Source organism: Oikopleura dioica, chromosome 1 (assembly GCF_907165135.1).
Source record: "Oikopleura dioica chromosome 1, OKI2018_I68_1.0, whole genome shotgun sequence".
Lineage (NCBI taxonomy): Eukaryota > Metazoa > Chordata > Appendicularia > Copelata > Oikopleuridae > Oikopleura > Oikopleura dioica.
Genome location: NC_137291.1, coordinates 12,903,147 through 12,928,216, shown reverse-complemented (window position 1 = coordinate 12,928,216; position 25,070 = coordinate 12,903,147). Strand labels below are relative to the sequence as shown.

General features: G+C 42.1%; 10 protein-coding genes and 1 long non-coding RNA gene across 12 annotated transcripts; 10 read left to right on the top strand and 1 right to left on the bottom strand.

The window, feature by feature from the left end:
• Position 1: 1 nt before the first annotated feature.
• On the top strand, positions 2-2,476 carry LOC145700254 (ras-related protein Rab-14-like). The gene is made up of 4 exons (XM_081777540.1): positions 2-153; positions 194-348; positions 393-570; positions 1,403-2,476. Exons 1-4 carry the CDS (start codon positions 94-96, stop codon positions 1,658-1,660), a joined length of 651 nt encoding a protein of 216 aa, XP_081633666.1. The 5' UTR covers positions 2-93; the 3' UTR covers positions 1,661-2,476.
• A 51-nt stretch (positions 2,477-2,527) lies between these two features.
• On the top strand, positions 2,528-3,823 carry LOC145699782 (very-long-chain enoyl-CoA reductase-like). Its single transcript, XM_081777075.1, has 5 exons — positions 2,528-2,700; positions 2,742-3,148; positions 3,191-3,318; positions 3,364-3,472; positions 3,513-3,823. Exons 1-5 carry the CDS (start codon positions 2,564-2,566, stop codon positions 3,638-3,640), a joined length of 909 nt encoding a protein of 302 aa, XP_081633201.1. The 5' UTR covers positions 2,528-2,563; the 3' UTR covers positions 3,641-3,823.
• Positions 3,824-3,876: 53 nt separating this feature from the next.
• LOC145698093 (uncharacterized) lies at positions 3,877-6,168 on the top strand. Of its 2 annotated transcripts, none has more exons than XM_081775401.1 (7): positions 3,877-4,419; positions 4,466-4,582; positions 4,633-4,956; positions 5,002-5,148; positions 5,198-5,457; positions 5,535-5,713; positions 5,757-6,168. In XM_081775401.1, the coding sequence occupies exons 1-7, from the start codon at positions 3,889-3,891 to the stop codon at positions 5,900-5,902; spliced, it is 1,704 nt and encodes a 567-aa protein (XP_081631527.1). In that variant the 5' UTR covers positions 3,877-3,888; the 3' UTR covers positions 5,903-6,168. The 2 variants fall into 2 exon arrangements, with proteins under 2 accessions (XP_081631527.1, XP_081631458.1); XM_081775332.1 differs by having other exon boundaries at positions 5,748-6,168.
• A 33-nt stretch (positions 6,169-6,201) lies between these two features.
• LOC145699891 (polycomb group RING finger protein 1-like) lies at positions 6,202-7,127 on the top strand. Its single transcript, XM_081777175.1, has 3 exons — positions 6,202-6,443; positions 6,486-6,770; positions 6,816-7,127. The coding sequence occupies exons 1-3, from the start codon at positions 6,210-6,212 to the stop codon at positions 7,104-7,106; spliced, it is 810 nt and encodes a 269-aa protein (XP_081633301.1). The 5' UTR covers positions 6,202-6,209; the 3' UTR covers positions 7,107-7,127.
• A 29-nt stretch (positions 7,128-7,156) lies between these two features.
• On the top strand, positions 7,157-11,743 carry LOC145701274 (EVI5-like protein). Its single transcript, XM_081778531.1, has 12 exons — positions 7,157-7,223; positions 7,589-7,812; positions 7,918-8,061; positions 8,111-8,258; positions 8,303-8,506; positions 8,894-9,106; positions 9,230-9,552; positions 9,602-9,839; positions 10,026-10,167; positions 10,255-10,494; positions 10,934-11,132; positions 11,196-11,743. The coding sequence occupies exons 1-12, from the start codon at positions 7,196-7,198 to the stop codon at positions 11,202-11,204; spliced, it is 2,112 nt and encodes a 703-aa protein (XP_081634657.1). The 5' UTR covers positions 7,157-7,195; the 3' UTR covers positions 11,205-11,743.
• Positions 11,744-11,777: 34 nt separating this feature from the next.
• Positions 11,778-15,882, top strand: LOC145702530 (protein lin-9 homolog). Its single transcript, XM_081779766.1, has 9 exons — positions 11,778-12,066; positions 12,109-12,272; positions 12,320-12,518; positions 12,619-12,759; positions 13,152-13,166; positions 13,213-13,358; positions 13,772-13,924; positions 14,894-15,276; positions 15,490-15,882. The coding sequence occupies exons 1-8, from the start codon at positions 11,778-11,780 to the stop codon at positions 14,966-14,968; spliced, it is 1,182 nt and encodes a 393-aa protein (XP_081635892.1). The 3' UTR covers positions 14,969-15,276; positions 15,490-15,882.
• On the top strand, positions 15,062-19,291 carry LOC145712238 (uncharacterized). Its single transcript, XM_081789925.1, has 8 exons — positions 15,062-15,276; positions 15,490-15,871; positions 16,247-16,612; positions 17,137-17,179; positions 17,368-17,575; positions 18,436-18,869; positions 18,920-19,081; positions 19,130-19,291. The coding sequence occupies exons 1-8, from the start codon at positions 15,062-15,064 to the stop codon at positions 19,267-19,269; spliced, it is 1,950 nt and encodes a 649-aa protein (XP_081646051.1). The 3' UTR covers positions 19,270-19,291.
• A 14-nt stretch (positions 19,292-19,305) lies between these two features.
• LOC145698697 (putative inhibitor of apoptosis) lies at positions 19,306-21,966 on the top strand. Its single transcript, XM_081775943.1, has 11 exons — positions 19,306-19,456; positions 19,586-19,667; positions 19,719-19,803; positions 19,883-20,017; positions 20,206-20,334; positions 20,384-20,454; positions 20,501-20,729; positions 20,821-21,007; positions 21,057-21,172; positions 21,213-21,333; positions 21,378-21,966. Exons 1-11 carry the CDS (start codon positions 19,352-19,354, stop codon positions 21,432-21,434), a joined length of 1,317 nt encoding a protein of 438 aa, XP_081632069.1. The 5' UTR covers positions 19,306-19,351; the 3' UTR covers positions 21,435-21,966.
• An 816-nt stretch (positions 21,967-22,782) lies between these two features.
• On the top strand, positions 22,783-23,484 carry LOC145700949 (uncharacterized). Its single transcript, XM_081778212.1, has 2 exons — positions 22,783-23,158; positions 23,203-23,484. Exons 1-2 carry the CDS (start codon positions 22,991-22,993, stop codon positions 23,467-23,469), a joined length of 435 nt encoding a protein of 144 aa, XP_081634338.1. The 5' UTR covers positions 22,783-22,990; the 3' UTR covers positions 23,470-23,484.
• A 191-nt stretch (positions 23,485-23,675) lies between these two features.
• Positions 23,676-24,326, top strand: LOC145700704 (uncharacterized). The gene is made up of 2 exons (XM_081778061.1): positions 23,676-24,119; positions 24,163-24,326. The coding sequence occupies exons 1-2, from the start codon at positions 23,681-23,683 to the stop codon at positions 24,267-24,269; spliced, it is 546 nt and encodes a 181-aa protein (XP_081634187.1). The 5' UTR covers positions 23,676-23,680; the 3' UTR covers positions 24,270-24,326.
• Positions 24,326-24,810, bottom strand: LOC145701489 (uncharacterized). Its single transcript, XR_014134273.1, has 3 exons — positions 24,780-24,810; positions 24,597-24,736; positions 24,326-24,553 (listed from the first exon to the last, which is right to left on the bottom strand). It is a non-coding gene; the product is annotated as an uncharacterized LOC145701489 (long non-coding RNA).
• Between the last annotated feature and the right edge of the window lie 260 nt (positions 24,811-25,070).

Sequence of the window (25,070 nt, the reverse complement as noted above, 5' to 3'; positions counted from 1 at the left end):
CTCGGACGAAATCATCCTCCTAGGAGAGTCGAAGTAGGACTAAAAGAGGAGCATTATTTTCAGACCGGGAACGTGAGGAAATAGAAAGTGAAAATGAGCGGCCAGCCGTACAATTACGATTACATTCTCAAGTATATTATCATTGGAGACCAGGTTAGTTTGGTAGTTTTTGTCAGACTCGATGTATCCGTAGGGAGTTGGTAAATCATGCCTCCTACACCAGTTTACAGAGAAAAAATTCATGGCTGATTGCCCTCATACGATCGGAGTCGAGTACGGAACAAGGATAATCGAAGTCGCTGGGCAGAGAATTAAACTTCAAATTTGGGACACAGCTGGCCAGGAGAGGTAAAGTCTCTTCCTTGATTTCAAGACCTTGACTTATTTCCCAGATTCCGAGCTGTCACGCGATCGTACTATCGAGGAAGCTCAGGTGCCATCATGGTCTACGATATCACAAGAAGGCAGACTTTTAATCATCTTGAGGCCTGGCTCACCGACGCGACGAATCACGCCTCGCCTAATACAGTCATTTTCTTGATTGGCAATAAGTCAGACTTGGAAGATCAGGTTTGTTCGTCAGCAAATGCTTTTCCCTTGTTTGCCAATTTGAGATCAAGTTTGGGTCCAGGATTGTTGATTTCCCAAAAATAAGAGTGGTGGCTTCTGTAATCAAAGATAATTGCTTCTATTTTTGAAGAGTGGTCAGTTCTAGAGCATTTTGCATTTTTTCTAGATTTTCCAGCTAGGCGCCATAAGTACTCGCCCCGGGCGCGCGCGGCGATCTTTAGTTTATAAACCTCGAATCTTGACGCGCCCGCGGATGTGTGTGACGTGAGATCTGCAGTCCCCTGTTTAGGAGTCTTCTCTTCGCACTCACACGCCTTCCGCCACGTCTCGAGGCCCCCTCCCGATGCTCTCGCGCTCGGTCGAGGTTGCCTCCATCCCCCAAGTTCTAAAGTCCCGATTTACAAGGTTTCTCTGAATTACGCACGCGCTAAAAATTGTAGTTACAACTCGCAACTGGTTGCACCTGGTTTACTTTCGCATCGATTCATCTGCGTCGAGCAAACATTCATCATATTCAATTATGAGGTTTGAACGAAGTAGTCCCCGAGTCTCTTCTAGGTTGACACATCCAAATGAACAATCTGGCAGTCCTGGTCCCGAAGCAAATAAAGTATTCCGTACAGTAGCTATAAGAATATTGGAGCACGTATCCAGATAAACACAATCGTGACGCACATCCACTCATGGCATTACACGGGGTAGTCTGCCATATTTTTGGCGCATCCATTCTTTTTTAAACAATTAAATGGGGGTAGGATAAGTCTTTCTTGATTTCAGTAAAAACTCGAATTTCCGATCGTTTTCAGGTTGAAAACTAATCGAATTATTCTAGCGCGATGTTCCTACCGAAGAAGCCCGCGAATTCGCGCGAGAACACGGTCTCCACTTCTGCGAAGCATCTGCGAAAACCGGCGAAAACGTCGAAGACGCCTTCCTAGAAACGGCAAAACAAATCTACCAAAAGATCCAAGAAGGCAGTTTGGAGCTCAACGCAGCCGACTCTGGTGTCCAAACCAGATCACAGCGATCGAACCAGATCAACTCGTCGGACGAACCTCAAACGCCTCAAGATAAAAACTGTTCTTGTTAATAAAAAAACATACACACATTCATCATCATCATGATCTAGCTTAAATTTGTTCTTTTCAAATATAATCAATATTACGTATCATAAAAGAAGAACGCTTCATTATTACAAACAGCAAAAAATTACCGACCTTTTACTTTCTCATAATTATTCATGTCCGTGTGATGATCATTGATTTTTAACCACCGCTTGCAACAGACTCTCAATATTATATTCATGTAGTGCAATCTTATGACGACAGAGCAGGGAGAAAAAATAATCAACCACTGATTTGATAATTCGTTACGCAGTTTTTCTTAACTGGAAGTGAGCGAGCCCGGCAAGTTTGATTGATTTATGGCTTTCGAGTTGTTGGTTTTTGTCTTTCAAGAGCAAAGAATTAAATGAGAGAAATCATTCAACCATTTGAAAGTACTTGTCAATAAAATTTGTAGCTTGATTTGAGGATTAATCAAATATATGACCTTCCTTCATGTAAAACTAAAGTTACTCCTTTGTTCATCAGCATCACTCAATTCTCACATGTTTCTTCACATCACTCAAAAAAATGTCCACGTCCATTCTATATCTCCTAACTCGTGTACACACGTATTCGCCAACACTGAGCTCCGCCCCGTTTTTGAGCTCAATAACGGGCCAGCCAGTGGTGGTGGAAAATTTTAGCAGCGGCTCTGGCCGCGAGCGATCCTTCTTCAAACTAATCAGTCCCTTACAACGCCGTTCTGAATTTTTTTCTCTTCCCTTATATTTTTTCCTTTGATCTTTCCTTCCTCTATGAAATATGCAATATTACATTTTAATTAAATTGAAAAAAAATTCCGTCTGGTCTGATTTACTCATCTGTAACGCTCTTTATACAAAAAATTAACAGAAATCGTTGCTTATTTTTTAACTCGTCGACGTAGAATGGGTCTTTCCGTGGAAGTAGAGGATGCTCGAAGTGGTAGAATCATCGCCAATGTGGACAGATTGCAATCTCACGCTACAATTGCGGATGTCAAAGCTCGCATTGCAGAGAAACATTCCAAATACTACGTCGAAAGGTTTGTTCTTCCACTTATCTTGGTAATAAACGGTGCGTTAGGATAAGTCTTCGGCTTGATAAGAAGGGAAAGTCGTTGAAAGACAATGAACAGCTGCAAAATCTCGGGATTGATGGAAAACTTTACTTCAAAGATCTCGGACCCCAGATCGGATGGAGCACAGTCTTCCTTGCTGAATACGCCGGCCCGTTGTTTATCTACCTCCTTTTCTACATCCGACCAGAGATCATTTATGGGGCTGGAGCAGCCGATAAGCCAATGGATCAAGTCGTCAAATACGCCGCTGCATGCCATTCCTTCCACTACGCCAAGCGTCTTTTGGAGACGATCTTTGTTCATCGATTCTCGAACTCGACAATGCCCATTCGCAACTTGTTCAAGAACTGCACGTACTACTGGGGATTTGCAGCTTTCATGGCATATTTTATCAATCATCCTCTTTACACAGGTCTTCCTTAATACGCCTTGAAAAGTCTTTAACTCTTTCTAGCGCCAAGTGCCCAGCAAACAAAATTCGCTCTCATCGCATTTCTCATCTGCGAGTTCGGAAACTTCTCCATCCACATTTTACTGAAGAACCTCCGTCCCCCTGGAACTCGTGATCGAAAGATTCCCATGGTACCCGCTTTCATCTCTTTTCTATCAAACCAAGCCCTTTTTTAGCCTGATGCTAACCCAATGACCCTGCTTTACCACTTCGTTTCATGCCCCAACTACACTTACGAAGTAGGAGCGTGGATTTCCTTTGGAATCATGACTCAATGTCTCGCAGGTAGATATCTATCAAAGGAATGATATCTTAACTGATCTAGTGATGATCTTTATGTTCTGCGGCTTGGCGCAAATGACCATCTGGGCACAAGGCAAGCATCGTCGATACAAATCCGAGTTCAAAGCTTACCCACGAGGCCGAACTGCGATCATTCCATACATTATTTAAATCAAAAGATATGTCGCAAAGAAAATAACTAAAAGCGTTGCAATCAAACTGTACTGTAACTGCAATCTCCATTGATTTCTGCTCATCGAACATGAAAACGGACATGTCCCATGGTTTAGGATACCAATTATCACGTTCAAAAACATTTACTTCTGCCTTGATTTTAGTTCAAAGATCACCTTCAACCGTTGAAGTTCAACGAATATATTAATTAAAAAAACCCTTTTTTATCAACTTCTTTATAGAAAATGTCGGAAACAGAGTCAACAGAAAAGCCAAGAGAGCTTGTTGACGAAGAAAAAGTCGAGCAAACTCAGCAAGAGTCTGTCGAAATTCCAAAGAGTAGCGGTGATGCAAGTCTTGAAAGTCATCCCACAGAGGAGCGAAAAGAATCTCAGCAACAACCGGAAGCTCCTAAGAAGCCAGAAGAGATCCAAATGTACGGTGATAAGTTCACACTCCTGATTGATCCAGACCCGTCTACAGCCTCGCTTTTCCAGCTTCAGATGACTCGCTGCGTGGACAAAACTGTCAAGCTTCATTCACTCGCTCGCGAAGCTGATAAACTCATCAAGGCGGAGAAAGCCGCTGGAGAAGCGATGGGAAAGCTCGGAGTCGAGTATGGAGACAGTGATTTGAAGATACTGGCTGATTTCGCTTCTGTTAGAACGATCGGCGCGATGAAGTTAGAAGATGGATTGCAGCAAGCGATGTCGAGGTTGAAAACGTTAAATATTGCCATTCAGGCTGCACATGAAGCGGATCTCGAGCACGAACAGGTAGTTGCTCCAATATTGACGACGCTTTTAACATTTAAACTTTCAGGCTATCGTTAGTCACTTGAAAAATGCAGATACTGGTCGAGTTGTGATCTCCCGTGGACGAGCTCATCAGACTAAACTTGAAGCTCTTGTTGCTTGTGCTCAGCTATCCGGCTTTCAGGTAATGACTTGACTTTGGCTTATAGTTAATGTTTAACGATTCATCTTCAGGCGGAGTTCCGTAACTCACTCGGCCAATATGTTGGTGCGATTTCAGCAGACGCGTTGATCGAAGAAGTCGATGTCCAAAATTCTATCAAGAGAGCAAATTTACTGAATCAAGCGGTCCTTGCAGCTTTGCAGGGCGCTCATTACACCCTTGGACCGGGTCTAAACGGGCCTCCAAGGGGATGGCTCAACTTTCGGACAAGGGGCTTGCCGTTTAGCCAGTGGCAGAGAATGTTCTTCTTTATCCAAGATGGGCATTTGATGAGACAGACGAAAGATGAAATTAGTGCGACTTTGTTCATGGATTTTAAAGGAGCCAAAGTCGAGGTAGGAATAAGCTGTTTTCTCGTCGTTTCTAATTGATTATTTTAGAGTTGTCAAGTGGACGATCGAGCAAACACTTTCCTTGTTACATCCCCATCAGGAAAATACTACTTCCAGGCGGAAAGCTTCGAGGCCGGCGACGCATGGATCGCAACGATTGATAGCCTCATTATGGCCGTTCAAGGAGTTGAGCAGGTACGAATTTGTTCGAAACTAATCGATTTTAAATTAATTCCCATTGAAGGTCTCACCCGAAGTCGCCGCTCAGCTGACTCGCGGCCGTGCTGGCTCACAATCCGACTGGGTCACCAATATCACTGGTAATCTGAAGAATGCCTTTTCAAGCCTGAAAACGTCGGCCGCTCAAATCGCCGATAAGATTGATGCCCCGCTGAGCCCGCCAGCGGAGCGACAGAGTCAAACACGCTCGCCTGAGATCGACCCATCCATTGTCGAGGAAATTTCTTGGGACTATCCGGAGCCGATTGAGCATGAACCCATCAGGAGAGGAATTTTAAACGATTTTGAATTAGAAGATAAATATTTGAATCCCACTTCTTTTGAAAATTCCTTTGAAAAAGTGATGGGAAAAATATAGAGTGCAGGCTGCTTGGAATTAGGCATTGCGGTTTGGAAGCTGCAGAAGACGTGGCAAAGAGCATACAAACCGCCAGAGCTCAATTCAGGGTTCCATCTCCGCCTCTAGCGCGATTAACGATCAAAGCTCCAGCACTTTCGCTCTCGCCCGTGAATGAGCCAGGTAGAGCCTACTTTGCTTTTCGATACAAAACCAGACGCTTCAGAGAAATCAACCTTGACAAATGTGATTAAACTTATCCCCCTCGGCGGGGACATTGCAGGGATCCTAGTTGACCGGGACGACCACGCCGAACTCTGGCTTCTTCAAGGGCTCGATTTGAACATTCGTCTTCAAGAAATCCTTCAATAAAACTAATAGAAAAGCTGAATACAAACTCTGACTGAAACTGTACTACATCTCTTCGTCAATCTTTCTTTTTAACTGTCCACCCTGTGTATTGTTGTTATTGTATTTGAAAGGTTTTGCATGCCCATTCCTCAACCGATACCATACTATCATCAACCCAACCTTATTCGGCACTTTTTTCATTTTCGCCGATCTCGCAAAATGCTACGATGCTTCTTTGCGAGCATTTACTGATAAAGTTCACATTTCGTTATTTCTTCAAAAACTTCAACAAACATTCGAGTTCAAAAAGTTCGTTTCAGAACTGTAGATGTCGAATGGGGAGGCTCGCCCTCCAGTGGTGCAGCTCCAACTCGACCGCCTAAACAAACTCTACGATGATATCAAAGAACTGGACAAGAAAGAGGAGTATGTGGGTGTTTCGCTCAGCCCGATCTCCAACCTCCTCGCCTGTCCCATATGCAATGGATATTTAGTCAACGCTACTGCCATCACAGAATGTCTTCACGTCTTTTGTCGCTCCTGTCTTATCCGCAAATTACAGGTACGCTTATATTATACATCAGTCTACTTATCAATCCTTCAGCAAAACCAAGAATGCCCGTTAACCCATTGCCGCGAAAAGGTGATTTTGTCCGCCGAAGGAGCCCTGCGCTACGACCGCACTCTTCAAGACCTTATTCACTTGCTCGTACCGCGCGTTTTACAAGTCGAAACGAAGCTGGAGAATGAATTCAACTCGACCCTGCGGCGCGTATCGCTCGAGGGCGGCGTCTGGCACAGTCGCAAGAATAACCTCTGGCAACAGTCCGAATTTACTGATCCTCTGTTGAGGCTGAGGATCGTCAATCAAAAGTCTGGCGCTGATAAGGTAATCCAATCAGCTATCGTTTCTCTCTTATCATATCGTCTTTAGTTCCTACGCGTTTCGATAAGAATGCCCCTCTCCGAATTGATCTATCTTATCCGTTCCAAATTCTGTGATAAAGCAAATTCAAGCAACAAGAGTCAATCGACAGAAGACTCAACACAAACTACCGACATTTCGCTAATATGCAACGATTTCTTTCTCTATTCTACGCGCGGCGATAGCCAAGACTATTTGGCAACTAATCGCACTACTTTTCTCGAGATTTTCTTATTATTTTGGTTCCCGAGCAAGGGACGACAACTGTTGGAAATTTTCTTTGACGAATTGTCTTCGTGATATTACAAAATCATGTACATACATATGTTTTCATAGATTATTTTCAGAATGAATATTTGTATATAAAAAACGTCCAAAAAAGAAGCAAGATGGAGTCGCCCAGATCCAGTGCCAAAGGAAAGGGCTATTTGATGACAAAAGATTTTGGGTCGTTCCAGCGATTATTTGATTAGTAAATTTTGAAGAACTGAATTTTAGGCTGATCTGGGTCACTCTGCGGGACATGAGCATCATAAAAAGCCAGGTCTCTTCGGGATTTCAAAAATAAAATGAATCCGCTTAAACTTCAAGTTTGTGTTGTGGACCAACGATTTTTTCCAAGAATTTAAAATGAATTCTGAAGGTGTTTCTCTCATTGAAAAATATTCGCATGGGAAAGAAGTAAAAAATCATAAAATTACCTGTACCTTATGTTACAATAAAAAACTCCGACTAGAATTTGAACTTGAATACGAATCGAAAAAAATCAAGCCCGAATAAAGCAATGTTGGCAAAATTGAATCTGGGCTCATTCAGCGGGGTGCCTCAGCCGTCTGAGCCACCGTCAAAGGGCAGTCCCGGCCCCTCAGACCACGAGAAGGCCTTGATACGACGCCTTGAGGAGCAAAATTTCCACAATGCTACGACTGCGTCCTCGATTGAGCAGCAACGGCTTGTCAATCAGAAAAAGGAAGAGATCGAGCGTAATAAAGCAAACAAGCCACGGGTAGGTCGTCTCTGTTTGGAACGTAGTAAACAAAGGCCAGTTGCAGTTAAAGCTAGTAGATACAGAGCAAAAGGAAAACGCACATTTCTCAAGCATATTTTTCAGATCCCAAAAATGAACGGCGCTGTTAATAATGAATGGGAAATCTGGGGAAACGCATTGAAAGACTGGCACGAGTTTTCGAAGAAGAACTCGAAAAAGGTTCTTCCGATGATTTTGAAGGGCATTCCAAATCCTCTCAGACCCATGGTAAGACTCTCTGTCAAGTTTTCTTTCCCACTAAATCTGCTCTCAAAAGGCTTGGATATCTATTTCTGGCGCAGATCTTCGCCTCCACCAAAAGTATTCTGAACTTTTGAGCCAAGAAACTTCGTCAGAAAAAATGATCCGAGGGGATATAAGCCGGACATTTCCTGAAGAAGAAATGTTCCAAGACGCTTCTGGAAGTAAAATCGAACCAGTTTATACCACTTTTTACTGAAAATTTTAGCGGAAATGCTCTTCAACGTTATGAAAGCATATGCAGTTAGCGATCCAGAGGTCGGTTACTGCCAGGGCAGTGCGTTCATCGTCGGTATGCTATTATTAAATATGCCAGAGGAAGATGCCTTCTGCCTTTTTGTCAAGCTCATGTCGAGAGCGACCGGTTATGGCCTCCGAGAAATGTATAAACCCGGCATGGGTGAACTTCCAGGCGAGGATAAAAAGAAGTTTATCTGATTCCGGTGAAATTTATCGGCCTGTTTGGTCATAATTTCAAAGGGCGCAGGGGGTTGCTGTGACCGTTCCGAACTGATAAGGATCAATCAAGTGGCAGAGAAATCCGTATATAACCTGAATGGAACAGGCAATTGTCATTATAAGTCAAAAATCAAAAAGAGAATTTATGAAATGCTACGAAATTTTTAGATACACGATTTTGTCCCGTAGATGACGCATTCCGAAACTTCAAATATGTTATTTTAAAATGATCCAAATGCATGTAGATGTCTTTTACTGTTTGATTCAAGAATGCGTTGTATATTTTTTGTGAACAATAATTTACTATAATAATACAATAAAATATTTATCCCCTTGAAAGTTTTACTCTACCAGCTCGAAATGCTGATTCAAGAACATTGCCCAGAACTCCACACTCACTTCAAAGCTCATGAATTCTCCACTTCCACTTTTGCTTCCAAATGGTTCCTCACACTATTCTGCTCAGTTTTTCAAAAAGACCTGTCGATCCGCATTTTGGACATATTTTTCGTTGACGGCATCAAGGTCATTTTCCGCGTTGGACTAGGGCCGGGCTATATTTTTGAATAATAGATCGATCAAGCTCGAAAATATAAAAACAGGGCTGGAAATACCTAAAGAGCGAAATGTCTTGTTATTTCTGTTTATGTTTCGGGTTAAATAAGCCTAAATAAAGCATTGCTTCTGACGCTGAAGGATCAATTTCTCGGACGTGATCTGGACGGTATGATGAGCCTAGCGCAAAAAGAAGGGCCCAAGTTCTTCGCCCGCGATCCTGACTTATTAATCAACAAGGCATACGGCGCTGGTATCAAGATTTCTACCACGAAAATGTCCAAGTGGCGAAAAGAATTCGAAAGCGCGAGAAAGAAAGAACTTGCCGAAGAGGGCGAAATACGGTGGCTACGGGCTGAAAACCGAAACTTGAACAATAGGATTTTATCGCTCGAGAAGGAGAATAACACGCTAGCTCATAATCTTATACAGCGCTCCGTAAAGGTTAGTGGCTAAATTGGTCCTTGTTGATTCCAATAAATTTTCGATCTAGCAAGCGATCGAAGCGGAAGAAAAAATTCTGTTGGGCAAGGAGTTGAAATTGGCGAAACGTCACGCCAAACGACTTTCAGGCGGAAGTAGAGATGAAGTTTTAGCGGATGATGCGGATCGTAAGGATGTCAAATATACCGAAGAATTTGTACTTGAATTACAACAGGAGCTCGTGAAGGCAAGATTGAGAGAGGCAGAAGCTACGGAACACTTGAAAGAATCGAATGAAAGGCAAAAAGGAAAAAGTTTATATTTATAATGAGTTGTAATTTACAACATTGAGAATTTCGAAGATCTAAAAGTATCAAGTGTACGACAGGACAATAAACAAGCATGAATGGTTTTGTAATGTTTCGTCACATCTGTCAATCAGCCTAAAAAGCCTTGATCCCAATAAATGATAATCATGTTTAAACTTATGAAAGTTCTTGAAGCGGAAAATCGAGAGCTGCGACGAGATACACAGCTTGCTGACGCTCTCGCAGAAGCTCGAAATTCGAAGAAGTTGGAGAGCGAGGCGATAATGGCGCTTAGAGATCTTCAGAAGGGATTACAGGCTAATTTAAGGTAGCTTATGGACGTGTCACGTTGTTTCTTTTAACCGACGCGAGAGCTGAAAGTGGAGAGTGTTGGATTTGAAATTATTTTATTCAGTAAAGATGCAGTATCATCAGATTCCGCTCTGGAAGCGATGGTGTCAGCTGCAGCTGGGGCTCGGGTGGACCTAATTGAGACCAAGCAGCAAATTAATATTCTCGAAGCGAGCATGAGAAGGATAAGTCAGCAGCGGGATGAGCTACAGCAGGAGATCAAGGCACTTAGAGAGACAAATTTGACACTGAAGAAAGACAGAGACCGCCAAAAAGATCAGCTTTTACAGGAGAAATCCCTCCGGTAAGTCCTCTCTTTGGTTCATTTTCCGCGTGTTTAGTAACAGTTGCGTAATATTTCTTGAATACATACACAGAAAAGGGGAAGCGCTCGTCTAAATTACCAATTGGTAATGCATTACCAATTTTGGTAATCCATTACCAATTTTTGGTAATGCATTACCAAACTTTCCAAAAATGGCCAATTTTGTCAAGTCAAAGAGCCTTTGTGCGCTCCGCGCCTGTTTTGTAGGATACATTTGGGAGTAATTTACGTGTTTTTTGAGCAAAAAAATGGATATTGTTGAAAAAAATTGGTAATGGATAACCAAAATTTGGTAATGCATTACCAAAAATCTTTGGTAATTTAGACGAGCGTCCCCGCAGAAAAGCGAAGTGTATCTAGCAAGTTTGTCTCCGTCTGCTCGCCAGAACTCGGGTATTATTACAACAACCATGTTCAGACAATGCGAAGAAAGCCAAGCCAAAATAGATCAACTCGAGGACTCGCTCAACAAATCGAGCTTTCCAGTGCTTGACGATGAGATTCCAACGACGATACCGACGCTAGAAGAGTCCGATAAGCTCATAGAAAAGGCGGAACTGGATCATGTTGAGAGAGCAGAAGCTGATGATATTGATGAACTCACTCTCAAGGAAAAGCTTTCGAAACTGAGTTTGCTTCCATAAAAAAATGATCTTTTGAAAGCTCGAAAAAAGGTTGACGACTCATGAAAGCGCTCCAGTCTTTCGATAGTGCAATCGCCCCTTATTTCTTCCAGTTTTAAACTCTTCAAAATCCCGTTTCCATGTTTCAAATTGAATTTCACATTCAGTTGTGTTTTTAACACCGAATTAACCCACTGACTTATCTCTATATATAGCAGACTATTTACCTATTTACCAGCTAAAGTCGTTCCAGATCATCTTGGCTCCAGTGAGACTATTGAGTATTAATATGACATTTTTTTTCTTCGTACTATTGGTTTTTACTGTAGTCGATTTATCGCTTTTCAATCGCCATAAAAATTAAGAATAAGGCTTGAGCTGTTTTTCCCATCTCATTTTCATGCTCTACGATAACCCCATTTGTTTCTTTTTGTCATTCAATTTCAATTGCCATATCCTTCATTTTACCCAGATTACTGAACCTAGAGCTCTTTTTGCCCACTCAAATGTTGACGTCAAAGTCTAATTGAGTGGAACCCATTCTGCTCATATTTCGATTCCGAAAGAAATAATTACCGGTAATATTCAAACGTCGATTAATCGTGTCCCTCGTCCTAAACCTCCTTTATCCTTAGAGAAATGAGTAATCGGCGGAATGAGGAGAGACTACACGATTTCCTCGTCAAACTTCCCAAGGCCCATCGCTGGGCTGTCCACGAGTTTTTCTACAGCGACATTGACCATGCCATTTTCGAAAGTGAAAGCGAATTCAAGCTCTGCCTCAAAGAAACCTTCCCGCAGCTGCACGGGAAGCGATTACGAAGGGTTGAATGGAACATGATACGAAAACTGCTCGGAAAGCCGCGACGCTTTTCCACCGCCTTCCTGGAAGAAGAGAGAGAATCACTCAGGAGCAAACGCGAAAAAAGTAAGCTTTTTGATCCTTTCTTTTGTAAATTCGTTTCGTTAGTTAGGATATTGCAGCGGAATGGAACCTTGACGGCGGATCAGCTGCAAGATTTGCCGAGGAATATACCGCCGATCCTGCCCGTCGGAACGAGGGTCACGTGCAAGGTCAATCTTCAGTCAAGAGACGATCTTTTAGCGACTGGAACGGTCGAAGTCGTTGTCAATGTAAGTTCTCTCTTATAGGTATGATTAAAGATGAATACTCTGTTCAGAATGGCTACAAAATCCGCTTCGACAGCAACGAGCCTGAACTATCTCTATCGGGGGAGCCCTACTTCGTTTCTGATTTGAACGTGATGAGCAACGAGCAGCTCAACCCGCTCGTCGTCGAAAAGCCCGACGAAAAGAGTGACCTTGCCGACACGAAGGCCGCAATGATGCCGCTCATCAATGGATTAGCCGACCTTCAAGGTGAGATTACGCTGAGACTGTCGCTGATTGAAAGTTTTCTTTCTCTCTCGCCGGGCTAATTATTGCCAATTAGTGGCGAGTTTGAAACTCTGTTGTTAAGTGCTGTTGGACGAAAAGGAACGTATTGTAGGCTTACTACATTTGACGAACAACCATGCCCAAGCTCAGTTTGCCCTTGGGCAGCATCTTTCGATGTCCGAAAAGAAAGAATACGCACAGAACATGGTCAGACTTCAACAAGGAGAGGCTTTCAATTTTTATTTTCAGTGAAAATTGTAAATTTAGATCTCAGACGTCATAATTGACCGAAAAGATACAATAGTTTTTTGTTCTCAAAGGTTAAAAATAGGGCGCTTAAATGATGCTTCAATGTATTTTTTATATAAATAATTTTGTATATAAAAGACGAGTTTCGCTAGTACTACTTATTCAATTGAATGGGGCTTGAAAGAAGCTGATTCTTGGCTGTGGCCGTGTTTCGGTTTGTTAAGTGCTATCTTTTTATGACGATTTGAAAATGGCTTTTTTCTTCAGAAAGCGATTTCGAGCACTCGAGCATTTTTTTGTTTGGTTTTTGAATTTTGAATAATAATACAACACGCGCGGTCGACAATATTTTTGAAGCCTGAATAGTGAACAGTAGATTAGGTAAGGTAACTCTCAAAGGACGAGTTCGATTGATTGATGGCTTCAGAGAAGGTCTTTGGCATTGTCAATTCATCATCATCATCCCTAAAGACCAAATACCCGACAGAAATCGAAACTGCCGAGCACGCTTGCGCAAACGCTTACGACTTGGTGCAGCAGCAAAATAAGAGATATCCAAATGATCCTAACAATGTAAGATACCCCCTATCAAACGACTCAATACTTGAGTTTCCGGCCCTTATTTATTGCTTGTGCGTTTTCACGCGATTTTTTCTTCGAAACAGAACTGAGATATCAAGGATTTTTCATAAAAAATGCTTCAATAAAGATAATTTTTTTGAAAAGTTTAATTGTGCTCTAGAAATATTAACCCATCCAGATTTTTGACCATATTTTTGGCTATAATTAAAGAATGTCCTTTTTTTGCGATTATGGCCCAAAAACTGATCAAAATACATTGATAGGTTAATTATTTTCGGCATGCTTTACTATTTTCTTATGTCTTAAAAAAATTTGTCTAAATGAAAGTTCAAGTCTTTGTTCTGAATTCTTAGAAAACGCGCTTTATATATATACAAGAGTAGTATTCAAAGGGAATTATTTAGCCATTGAAAAGTGAATCGCTTATTGTTCACTTGACGGCAATTCTGGAGGAACTCGGAAAGTCAAACGAGGCTAACAATGGGCTCATCCAGGATCTAATAGACAGTGCACGACAGACTACATCGCCTGAATTAGCAACTCTGTTCGAGCAGGAATTGGGTTTGAGCATAATTAATTATTTACAAGGGGCCTCCTTGTTATTCGCAGTTTTATATTTATTGAAAAACTATCTACCGAGAGGCGAGTTTGCGGACTCTTCAGCATAGAGATAGAAACTCTTTGACTATCTTTTTACAGGGAAAGTGGTACTTACAGTTACTTTTCAGAAAATTTATCTTATTAATTGATGAATTATTATTGAATAATTAAATCGATTTATTGTTAAAAGGCTTAAACGTTGAGTTGTTTGTTGCGTACTTCTTACTGTCATTATCATGTTTAAGGGTAGTTGATGTAGGATCTTTTTACAGTATGATGATTAGGCAAAGCGTCTGTAATTAAATTATATGACTAGAGGCATTCTATATCACTTTCGACAAGCGTTTAAATTTTGAGGTTGCTCTCAAGGTCACGCCATTTTATGAAAGCGAATTTTCAAGTTTAAGCATGTGCCTCGGGGCGAAAAGTGTTTTTAAAATTTATGATGGCCGAAAGGTCGCCTGAAATTGGAATGGACGGGAGTTGATTTTTCTCGACCGCGGTAAAATAAAGCTCTGTATACCGCCCTTTTTTCGCGGCACTCCCTGTTGATTTATTCGAAAACACCGCGCGGAGAGCAGAGAATAGAGAAAATGAATGAAGGGGGACTCGGAACGAAGAGGGTTGAAATTTGGCGCAGCGCGGGGGAGGCGAAGCACTTGGAAATTTTAGCGAGTGTTCGAGGGTGCAACTCGTGCGCACCGACGTAATAGGTGTTTTGATGAAGCGCATGAAGCATAGAGTGCTCGTTGAAAATGTTTTATTTTAAACTCTGAGTTTTTAAGCGTTCATCACATTGATTTATCACATTGACTTAAGTCATTTTTCAGTCGTTTACTTGTTTAAAAATCCTGTTTTTTTGGTTTCGAGAATTTTTTTAATCGTCATTTTTTATTAATAAATTTTGCTCAAACTTTGCACAGGAAGTCGTCCAACAGGTGCACCATCTCCGAACTGCTCTTTCAACAAACATTCTCGGATGTTTTTCAAGTTCCAGATAACTGCAAACTCGAGTTACTGCCAATTTCCTCAAAAGCCAGAATTCTCCTCAATTCCGCGCTAAATAACTTTTCTTTCAGAGCTGAAAGAATAGAATGGACGACGATAAAATCGAAGCGCTGCGGTCGAGGCTTGGCCAAGGCGAAGTGAAAGATTTTGAAAAGAACTGCGTCAAATGGGTTGATCAAGCTCTTAGGAAGCTTCATGGCGAGTTCATGAACGACTATGCGGCGGTGGATCTTATTGGGCGCGTAATTAATGCAGCCAAAACGACGAACACGACGCAGCTTCTATCGCCCCATATTCTGAGGTGAGAGCTTTTATATCTTTTATTACGCATATTTGATAATTTTTAATGGTAAGAAAGGAGTCAGTCTTATTTTATTTCAAATGGTTCAAATCATTAGACTTATTCTCAGTGAATCAGATTAAAAAACTTAGAAAGAAATAAGCAAGGAAGAAGAATGAAATTTCTGATTCCTGAATGATCAGAAATGATTAAATTCTGACGCATTTTCTTCAGCTGGGCTAATGACATCCTATCACGGATTCGGCAGGCATCCAACTCAGACGCGTATCTCTCCATTTTACTGATCCTGCTCTCATCTTTTGGCGGCCCCTGCCGACAGGTTAAGCGCAAGATGTGGCTCAACCTCGCCACGTTTGCGTCTAGTCCAGATCATATCTTGCGACTGAAAGCTGCCACGATTCTTTCCGCTGCGTCAACAAAGGACCAATTTGAAGATCTGTATAATGAAATGCTGCTGCTCCTTGACCAGATCTCGCCAATGCTTTTGTCGAAAAACGTCGAAAAACCTGAAGAAAGAACCCTAGAAACTCTTAACACATCGTTACTGATTTTCAATCAAAGCTTTGTTGAAAACGAAGAAGAGCTCGAAGAAAGTGCAGAAATTCTGGAAAGGATCAATTTTTTAAATATCCCTTGACTCTCCCTTTTTAATTGATCGGCAGATCTCGGTAGTCATATGTTGAGATTAAATAGAATCCGCTTCATTTAATTTGACATCTCTCCAAGCTGTCGATCATCTTCATTATTTCTCAGTCAAAATTATACGGAGGCGATGACCGGGCTATAAAAATATGACATTCGCAGATATTGATAGTGATTGATTTACGCGAGGGTCGAAAAATATTTCCGCGTTGAAATAAATGAAGATTTTTATGGACAATCTTGGACCTTCGATTACTATCTCTAGTCAATAATCATGGGAATGAACATAAATCTCCGTATAGGAACAATTTGTTGATCCAATTTTGAGTACCGGCGATTACACTTTACCGTCTCCTTCCTCCGCGGACACATCCTTTACCACGGATGCGTCGACTTCCCGGTGGAAGATTTCTTCGCAATTTTGCGCCACACTGCCGTCGATCCTGCCGTGCTGAGACTACTCAGCTCGCTCGCACTTTCCATCGTTAAATCCTACAGTCAAGAGCTGCTTCTCGTCAACAATAACGTCGCGGAAGTCTTGTCGGGCTTATACGCAGCGGATAAAGCTGGAGTGGCCGATGCGATTGAAGAGACGTTACTTGAATGGATTAATCAACTTGGAGTGCTTGGATCACTTCATAGAACGAAAAATTTTGAGAAGCTTGCGCTAAAGATTTTGAAAAAACTTCAAAAGGTATAAATTGTCTTAGACAATACAGTTCGAATCTGGAGAGACTTATTTATGTTGCTATCGACGATCATTTCTGTAGAAAAACTTCGATCGATCTTTGAATCTCAGGATTGCCTAAAATTAAAAAATTAAAGACGTCAGCAAAAAGATTACCATCAAATTTGTGTCTTTATAATATCCCTTTTTATAAGAAGGCTTTTGATATAATCTGTAGCGCGTCAGCTCTTCAGAATGAGAAAAAATACACTCCCTAATCTCAGAATATCCGATCATCAATAAACTACTCGTTTATGAATACTTCCATTATCTTTTTCTTCTATTTTTTTCTTTTTCTTTTCACAACTGGCCCCTGCTCCGAAAGGCCAAGCTTTTAGATATTGAAAAATAAAAGGAGATAAGTAGTCAATCGATCGCGGATTTCACATCAAATTTACTCGCGTATGTGAATATTTAATACCGAGTCGCAGATTCTAACTACCAAAGCATTCACCATTCCGTGTTTAACTTTTTTTTCATTTTCTTTGTAGCCGGAGATCAAAGACATCGCCTTGCTCAGAAGCTTTGTTACAGGGAATACGTCACCAATTCGAGGGAAATTAGAGAAACAGAGGCTTTCAAAAAGAGATAGGCACGTGCACTTTCGTTCATTTTTTCAGCGACGAAAATATTTTTGAGACACTTTTTATGATCGATTCTTTGGTTTTTTTAACGAGAGTAAACTTTACTAAACTCGATAATTGGCGAAGGTTTTCAAAAAGCATACGGCACTTATGTGAAGCCAAATTTACTCGTCGACGCCACTTCCACGATTTTCAGAACACTCGTGGACAACTCTCAAGTTAGCAGCGCAAGTGAGACGATCCCAGAGCTCCTGAAAATCGTTCAAGAGCTCGTTCAGCTCACCAATAGCAAATTTCCGACGCCTTTGTTGCTCGCCAGGCAATTGGCGAGGCTGTATCTCAGCAGGTATGTTTACCCGCGCAGCTACTAAAGTAAAGAATAGACAGTTTTACAGCTATATGACCAGAAAATTGAAGTTACGGGATTTTCATTAAAAATTCTTTTATCCATCCTTTCGCTTACGGCATTTCTTAATATTTATAACGCAGGGCGATCCTTAATTAAGTTGCGAAACGAGAATGAATTATGCGTTTCTGCATAAAACACTGATCCTGTCCCATTTCGTTGAAATATAGATTATTAGGGTTTCTCACGGGAATTTCAAAGTTATGCTATGTTTCTGAAATTCACACTGTAGACTAAATTTGACCCACTGATTCCAAAAATACCAAAATCGGAAATCCCCGGATTTCAGCATCGAACCACCTGATTTTGTCACCTTGAGCAAAAAGGTTCGGACTGCTCCCCGGGCGCTCTGTAAATAAGCTCGCGCCCAGGCCCTTCCGATTAGTTAAGCCTCAGTTTGAGTATCTGCTGAATGTTGCTGAATTCTGAATTTTTGAGAGATAAGTAATAAAGGTCTATTATCAATCATATCTCAAAATCAGAGGTGTATTTTGGTGTACTCCGGGAGAAAAGTAAGAAAATTTGTGCAAAAAGTGATTTTTCGGCATAATTTGAAATTTATATAGAATAAACATTCGATATTTGGAATCTGCGACCTTTAATTAGTACGTTTGATAATTTAAATTTTCATTTTTGATCAAAAATAAGAGTTCGATTTTGGCGGTGGAAGGCCCGGAGCGCGCCGCGCCGTTCCCGTGAAAAACCCTATAGATTATTCTATCGATAGCATTTGATTCACTTGGCAATTTCGGCGAGACCCAAGTTCACGCGGAGACACAATATTCAATAATTTATTTTAGCCGTTCTCCGGTGGCCAAGGCGGCGGCACGGTCATTGTTGAATACGACGACGCGTCTTCAACGGCCATTTCATAGATTTCAATTAATCAAGAACGATGCTGATTCGAACGAGCTGCGGTTGAATTTGAAACCAATGAAGAAATCAGACGAAGAAAACACATCGTTACAAACAATAGCCAGCGGGCTAAAACGACTCGAGTCAAAGCTAGAAAAGCTGGGCACGCAAAGCGGCGTCTGCGTGCCCACAAATGGAGCCAGAGAGCACGGCATGGAGGTAGATCTTACGCCATCGGCGCAAAAGGGAGTTGGCGCGCGCAGGCGGCCGTCCCTCGCGGTTCGAGAAAATGAAGAAGAGACCAGTTTGAAAAACAAAAACGCCGAGAATTGTGAAGGAAGTGACTATGAATCTGACTCGCAGAATGCCGAACAGAGTGGTAAGTTACTCAAGCCGGATCCATTCAGTCCAATTCACTGAAAAATTAAGATACACAAGAAGCAAGTACTGAAGACGTTCCACAAGATATGGAGCCGGAACCATTCGACAGCGGGGAAGAATCGTTTGGAGAAGAAATGGAAGATCAGAACGCAGAAATGGAAACTATCGAAGTTGTTCCATCGAAAATTCGGCGACTGGAAGAACCATCAAGTAATTTTACCGCTCGTAACTCTGTCAGTTTACCACTTTCTTTCTCAGTCATTATCAGTCAAACGAACGTCAAGCACGACAAAGAAGGAGATAAAGCAGAGAAAGAAGTCACAGATGCACCTCAAGTTGAGCCTAGCGAAGAGTTAAAACGCCTGATGGGAATGTTTAATCCTTCCATGACTCCTTGAAGAATAATGTATTTTTTGCTTGCCCAGCTGATGCAAAACCAGCTGATCAGTCGAGATTATGTTTAGAATGAGATGATGCGTCATGTCTTATCCAAAACGGGACCGAGCTTACGTCAACAGATTATCTTCCTTTGAGCCGGGCTTTTGTCCAGTGTCCAATGAAGCGCTTGCCCTCGCCGGATTTCGAGTAGGTCCATTAACAGTGTCGCTCCCTTTTTTATAGCATATTGAATTTGAAATTGCCAAGTAAATGGGAAAGGGGCCCTCTTGAGCAGATCTACTCACTAATTAGGGCCTTGGACTAATTTAATTTCAGTATGAAGGGCCGGACGACCAAGTGCGCTGCGACTACTGCCAAGGCCGGTTCAAATCCTGGCGCGAGGGGGACAACCCATTAGGTAGATCTTCTCTATCTCTCTCAACCATTCTGATGCCAATTTATAATTCAGAGGAGCATAAGGAGCACTTCAAGAATTGTCCATTTCTGCGTCCACTGCTCGTCCTTCCAAAGCGAGAGGAATTCAGCAATGTTGCGTATGTTGTTATCGAGAATTATATTAATCAATGAATTATTAAATATTGAAAGTTTCGACTTTGAAAACTGAAATTTTAGCGCTCGTGAAGCCTCATTTCAAGATCGTCTTCGGGCAAATCCTGCCATGTCCCCGACGCCGCAAGAATTCGCTGAATGTGGATTCTTTTCAAATCCGGGCTCAGAGGACCGAGATTCGGTCACTTGCTATTACTGGTAAGCTTAAACCTAATACGCATTCGGCTTTAGCGCTTATCGGCGGTGCGCAAATTGCTGTAGATATGTTCGCTTTAACTTTTTGCCGCTGACCTAAAAAGTCATTGTGATCGCTTTATTGTATTTTTGTTATTTTTTATTATTGCCTCGGCTTTACATAAGAAAAGAAACTGATTACGTTTTCTCAGCGGGGTGACGCTCGCCAGATGGTCGCCCGGGGATGATGTTTGGAAGGAGCACGTCAAGAACAACCCTGCGTGCGCCTTCATCGTGCTTGATAAAGGCGCTGAGTATCTAGTGACAGGGCCCTACGCTAGGTGATACCACTCGCAGTAGATCCACTGTAATAAACAGACACTGTTTTAGCTTGATCAATCAGCAGACGGGTCAAAGAAGGCCGCCGCCCACCACTACGGATCCGTCAATGCGCCGGAGAAGTAACCTTTCTCCTTTTTCTTCGTTGATATAACTGATCAATTCTAGGTCTGGGGTCCAGCCCTATCGTCTCAGCATCAAGTCATCCCACTCCGCCCTCTAGTCGCTCTTTTGTTCCAGTTCAAGCCGACACTCCACGTCCAGCTACTCCTCCTCGCTCCACACTCGCTTCTCCTCCTCCGCTCATTACTGACATACCTCTGTCGATCGTCAACCCTGTGAGGAACTCTATACATTCGCCACTCACTACCGTTTCACGCTCGAGCAGCGCAACAAGGCCAGTGTCATGAATTAGTATCGCCCCTAATTTGCATATTTTATCAGCTACCAGTGTATTATAAGAAGATAATTTATGACCTCGTTTACAGCCCTCATCCAAACCGCTACTCCCCAATTTCAGTGACGTCACTGCGCAACGGCTTCAACTCAGAATTCATGAGTCCGTCGCCAATCCGCAACATGACTAGCTCCCCGTCGACCGCGATTGTTGCCCGCCAATCGCCTTCTTTTCCTTCTCAACGCTTGATCAATTCGCGTCGCTCGCCGATTCTTCTGGTAACTATCCAAATCGCCATCTGCGCAGTTCTCTTAATCTTGATTTCAGTCGCAAAACTCTCGCATCTCTCCATACACAATTCCGAATCGGAACAGCATCAATCATCGAGCTCCTGAACCTCTACCAGACAATTTCGAAGGCTTGTCCGAGGATGAACGACGATTGTAAGCACTCCACCATCTTTCGCCATTAATCTTCTTTCAGAACTTACGATCATCTACGTCGCCAACATGAGTGTAAAGTGTGCCTTTCAAATTTAGCCACAGTTTGTTTCCTTCCATGCCGCCATCTAAGCGCCTGTCCCGCTTGCGCTCCACAACTCGAGGTAACTCCCTTAATTCTCTCACTCCATCCTTATTCAATCTTCAGAACTGTCACGTCTGCCGAGAGCGCATTCAAAACGTAATCGACGTTTTCCTCTCGTGACCTCTCTTCTCATGGATTGCGGCCCTATTGACCCCGTGACCTCATTTACCTCTTTTTAACATGCCGAAGTCATCAAAAACATAAAAATTAACTTTAACAAGTAATGATATAAAACCACAACTTGAGTAAACGCTTGGGAACGAACAAGTCCCTGCTTTCTAGTTGCTCTTTACTACTCTCCCTCTCTCTCTGATAGTACTTAAAAACTCTCTCCTTCCGTGCTTCGGCCTGTACCCTCTTCCGAACGTTCGAAGTTCAGCACATTTAGGTTCGAACCTGCCGGAAAGTTCCCGCCCCGTCTTTTAGCACATCTTCTCCCAAAACCCCAAGTCTGCTTTAGTTTCTTATCCTGGCAACGGTGCAAAGCCTTTTTCCCAAACAGAAACCTTTCCATCGTCGCCTCAGTTTCAACCCCGCTTATTGTCAAAAGCCTTACATTGGAGAAGACGGATTCCTCCTAAAAGACGGCGACTTTCTGCTTGCCTACCTGCCCTGTGTGCCCTAAACGTCTCACAAAAAATAAAACAGAAAAACAAAATCTGGACACGGCGTCTGTGTGGGTGCGGACACGCTTATTAAAAATAGCAAAATTATAAAAAACACGTCCTAAATTAGTTTTTAAAAAGTGGACTACTAATCATTCCAGCTTGGCAGCTGAAAAACTCTCGTTTAGCCATTCCGACCATTGTCTAATTGATTTTTATGAACACACGAGGTCGCCTACCACACGAGCTGCCCGCTTCGCCGTGTGTGCTTGCTAGGTGGCGCGCTCGCTTTGTACATTGACCAACCAGCGCTCTGTACAAGCAATCACACGCTCACAAACACTACGCTTGGTCCGACCAACGGCCTACCCAACAAATATCGTCTCAATTGTCTAAAATTATTAAAAAACAAAACATTCGTCCGACTAACCCGCCCGCCTATCCCGTTTGCTCCCCTGAATAAAAAAGAATAAAATACAATTTAAACATTTAAAAACACTCATAATCTACGAAATCATAGTTTTCGTATTTTTCTTCTTGTCCTTTATTCGCAGAAGATTTAAAGAGCAGGTTCTTCATTACGCTGTCAGATTAGGGTGCATTGCTTTTCTTTAACAAAATTTCCTTGACTGAACTTTTCTGTGAGAGTAAGAAGTGGAAGCTGCTTTTCGTAATCCCTCGAACTCATTCCTCAAAAAGTCATTATTTTAACTTGACACTGAGTTTATCTTGCGCGCTACTACGGAATGTCGCAAATATTATCCTCCCCGATGCGTTTGTAATCCTAGAAAGATCTTGTTTCACATTTAAGTTATGCTGCAAAGCCGTGCGAGCTCAGTCTGTTTTTTTCTTTCTATCAGAAAGAGTAGAAGAGACTCATTTACTATTTGAATTTCGATGGCGAGGTTGAGACTTTTTAGCTCTATTTCGCCGGAGAAATCTTGGCAATCATTTTTATAGCATTCATCGAATGCGACATTAGAGAGCTAACTGAATTAAGAAACTCCAACCAAAGAGACAACAACAACGGAAGCACCAAAAATCGACCCCTGTGCGCAATGTACTTCGTTGATGCTCAGTGTCCTCACCGGCGCAAAACACAATATTGGAGCAACAGAAGATCTCAAAGTCGCTTGCGAAAACTCTGATGACGAAGCAAGGTTCAAGTTCTACTGCGAAACAGAGAAAAATGGATACGTTATCGAGAGCGAAAATAATGTCAAAGTGGCCGCAAAATCTGTAAGTTTTCACTCCTAAACTCCTTCATTAAAATTTCTCTCTAGTCCGACTGTGCCGATAAAGACACTGTCATCCAACTTTCTCAACAATACATCGCTACACTGAAAGCCAATGGACAAACATGCCAGCCACCTCCACCGCCAACTAAGCCACCAAGACAGTGTAAAATCCCTGATTATATTCTCGCTATTCTCGGAGAGGGAGCAGACTACAAAGAAGAGTACGGAAAGATTATCTTCTTTTGCGATTTGACTAATGCTACGGGTTTTAAAATACTTTGCTTTAGCATTTTTAGTCTCCGAAAAGCCTAAAATTTTTAAACAAAAATCAATCGCAATAAAACCCTCTTGAAGATGGCTTATACCAGAGAAAGGGAGAGCCGAAATTCACTATAAAAATGAAACGAAAATGTCCGAAGACAAAAAAACTTGCCAAAACGCTGAAAAGAAAAGCTAAGGATAGTTTTAATTTATAAGAAAGGGAACTTAATGTATCATACAGAAAAAAAACTGAAAAAAGGGAATGTGCAACGCTGGATCATCAAACCGGAAATCAGACCCTATGAAACGTCAATACAAGCCACTCGAGCAAACTTTTAGCAAAACGTTTGGCTCTGATTTTGAAACTGTGAAGAGACAGTGGTCAGAAGCTTACAAAAGTTACAATGCGGACAGTGGTCTTGCTAGATTTGGCGCTTCTCGTGGTCTTCCCTTCGCCGATCGAATGAGCAGTCTGCTCAATTTCGGAGTTGGCCCTCTTGCTCGACCAAGCTTTCCAGCTTGGGCGACTCAGAAGAACGACTTGAGAATTACTTACCACCGTGAACCTTCATCATCTTACAAGAAGCCAAAAGCTCCAGCTAAGAGGACTGACACGAAGTGCTTGAGAACTTGCGAGCCAAATGCAGAGACAGAGAAGCATTACGAGAGAATCGGAAGCATGGAATGTGCAGGAGCGAGCAGTATGAGATTTTATATGGTTTCAAACACCTTATTTTTCCCTAGAATACACGGTAACCTGCCACGACGGACGATCCGTCACTGTTTGGTGGCGACGAAACTGCCGCAAGACTCTGCTTCAGGCTGAAAAATTCTGCGCTAAGTATAATTAAACATCCTGCCTTTTTGATCCTGCGAGAATCCGTAATAAATGACGTTAATATTCGGTGGTCAAAGAAATTTTTTTATTAATTATTGAAAACGGAAAAAGGTCACAATATAGCTGATCTTGGAAGCGACGATGAAAAAGGATAGTAAAAAGGCATGGTACAGAAGTGGATATTATTTTGGACAGTAGGCACCACCGATGGCAAGTTCGTAGACTCGCGGAAGAGTAGCAATTCCGTTGTCGAGCTGCTTGACGTATACAGAGAAATCCTGTCCGAGAGCCAAAAGCCTAATGACGGGGTTAGAATAAGTAAAGTTTTATTAAAAATTACCTGGATGATTTGTCGGGGCATCTTATCAGCCTCGCCGCCAATGGGGAAATTTTTCATCGATCGCGCGGTCTGGCAGCCATAGAGCTTGTCTTTTGGCACCTCCATCTCGCCCACGGTCTCGATCCCCATTCAGGATAACTCTTAGAATTTTGTTTAAAAATTCATAGTTATGAATTATATTACCCTCTTTATTCTCTATTTGCTCCTTCTCTCGATTTATTTTTTTTTAATAATGAGCTTTTCTGGCTGGGTCAGGGCTATTTATACCTGGATCAGCACGTGACAAGCGTATCTGAGCAGCTGGTTGGTCTGTTAGCCACCTCCTCAATTTTTCTTCGAGAAAGGCCACCTCCGCTCGAAACTGTTCGAGAATTGCGCCTCGTTGACGCACAAGACAACAACAACTTCTCCCGCCGCCTCTTTCGATGAAAAGAAAGATGCATAGAATCCGGAATAAATGACGATTATACCGGT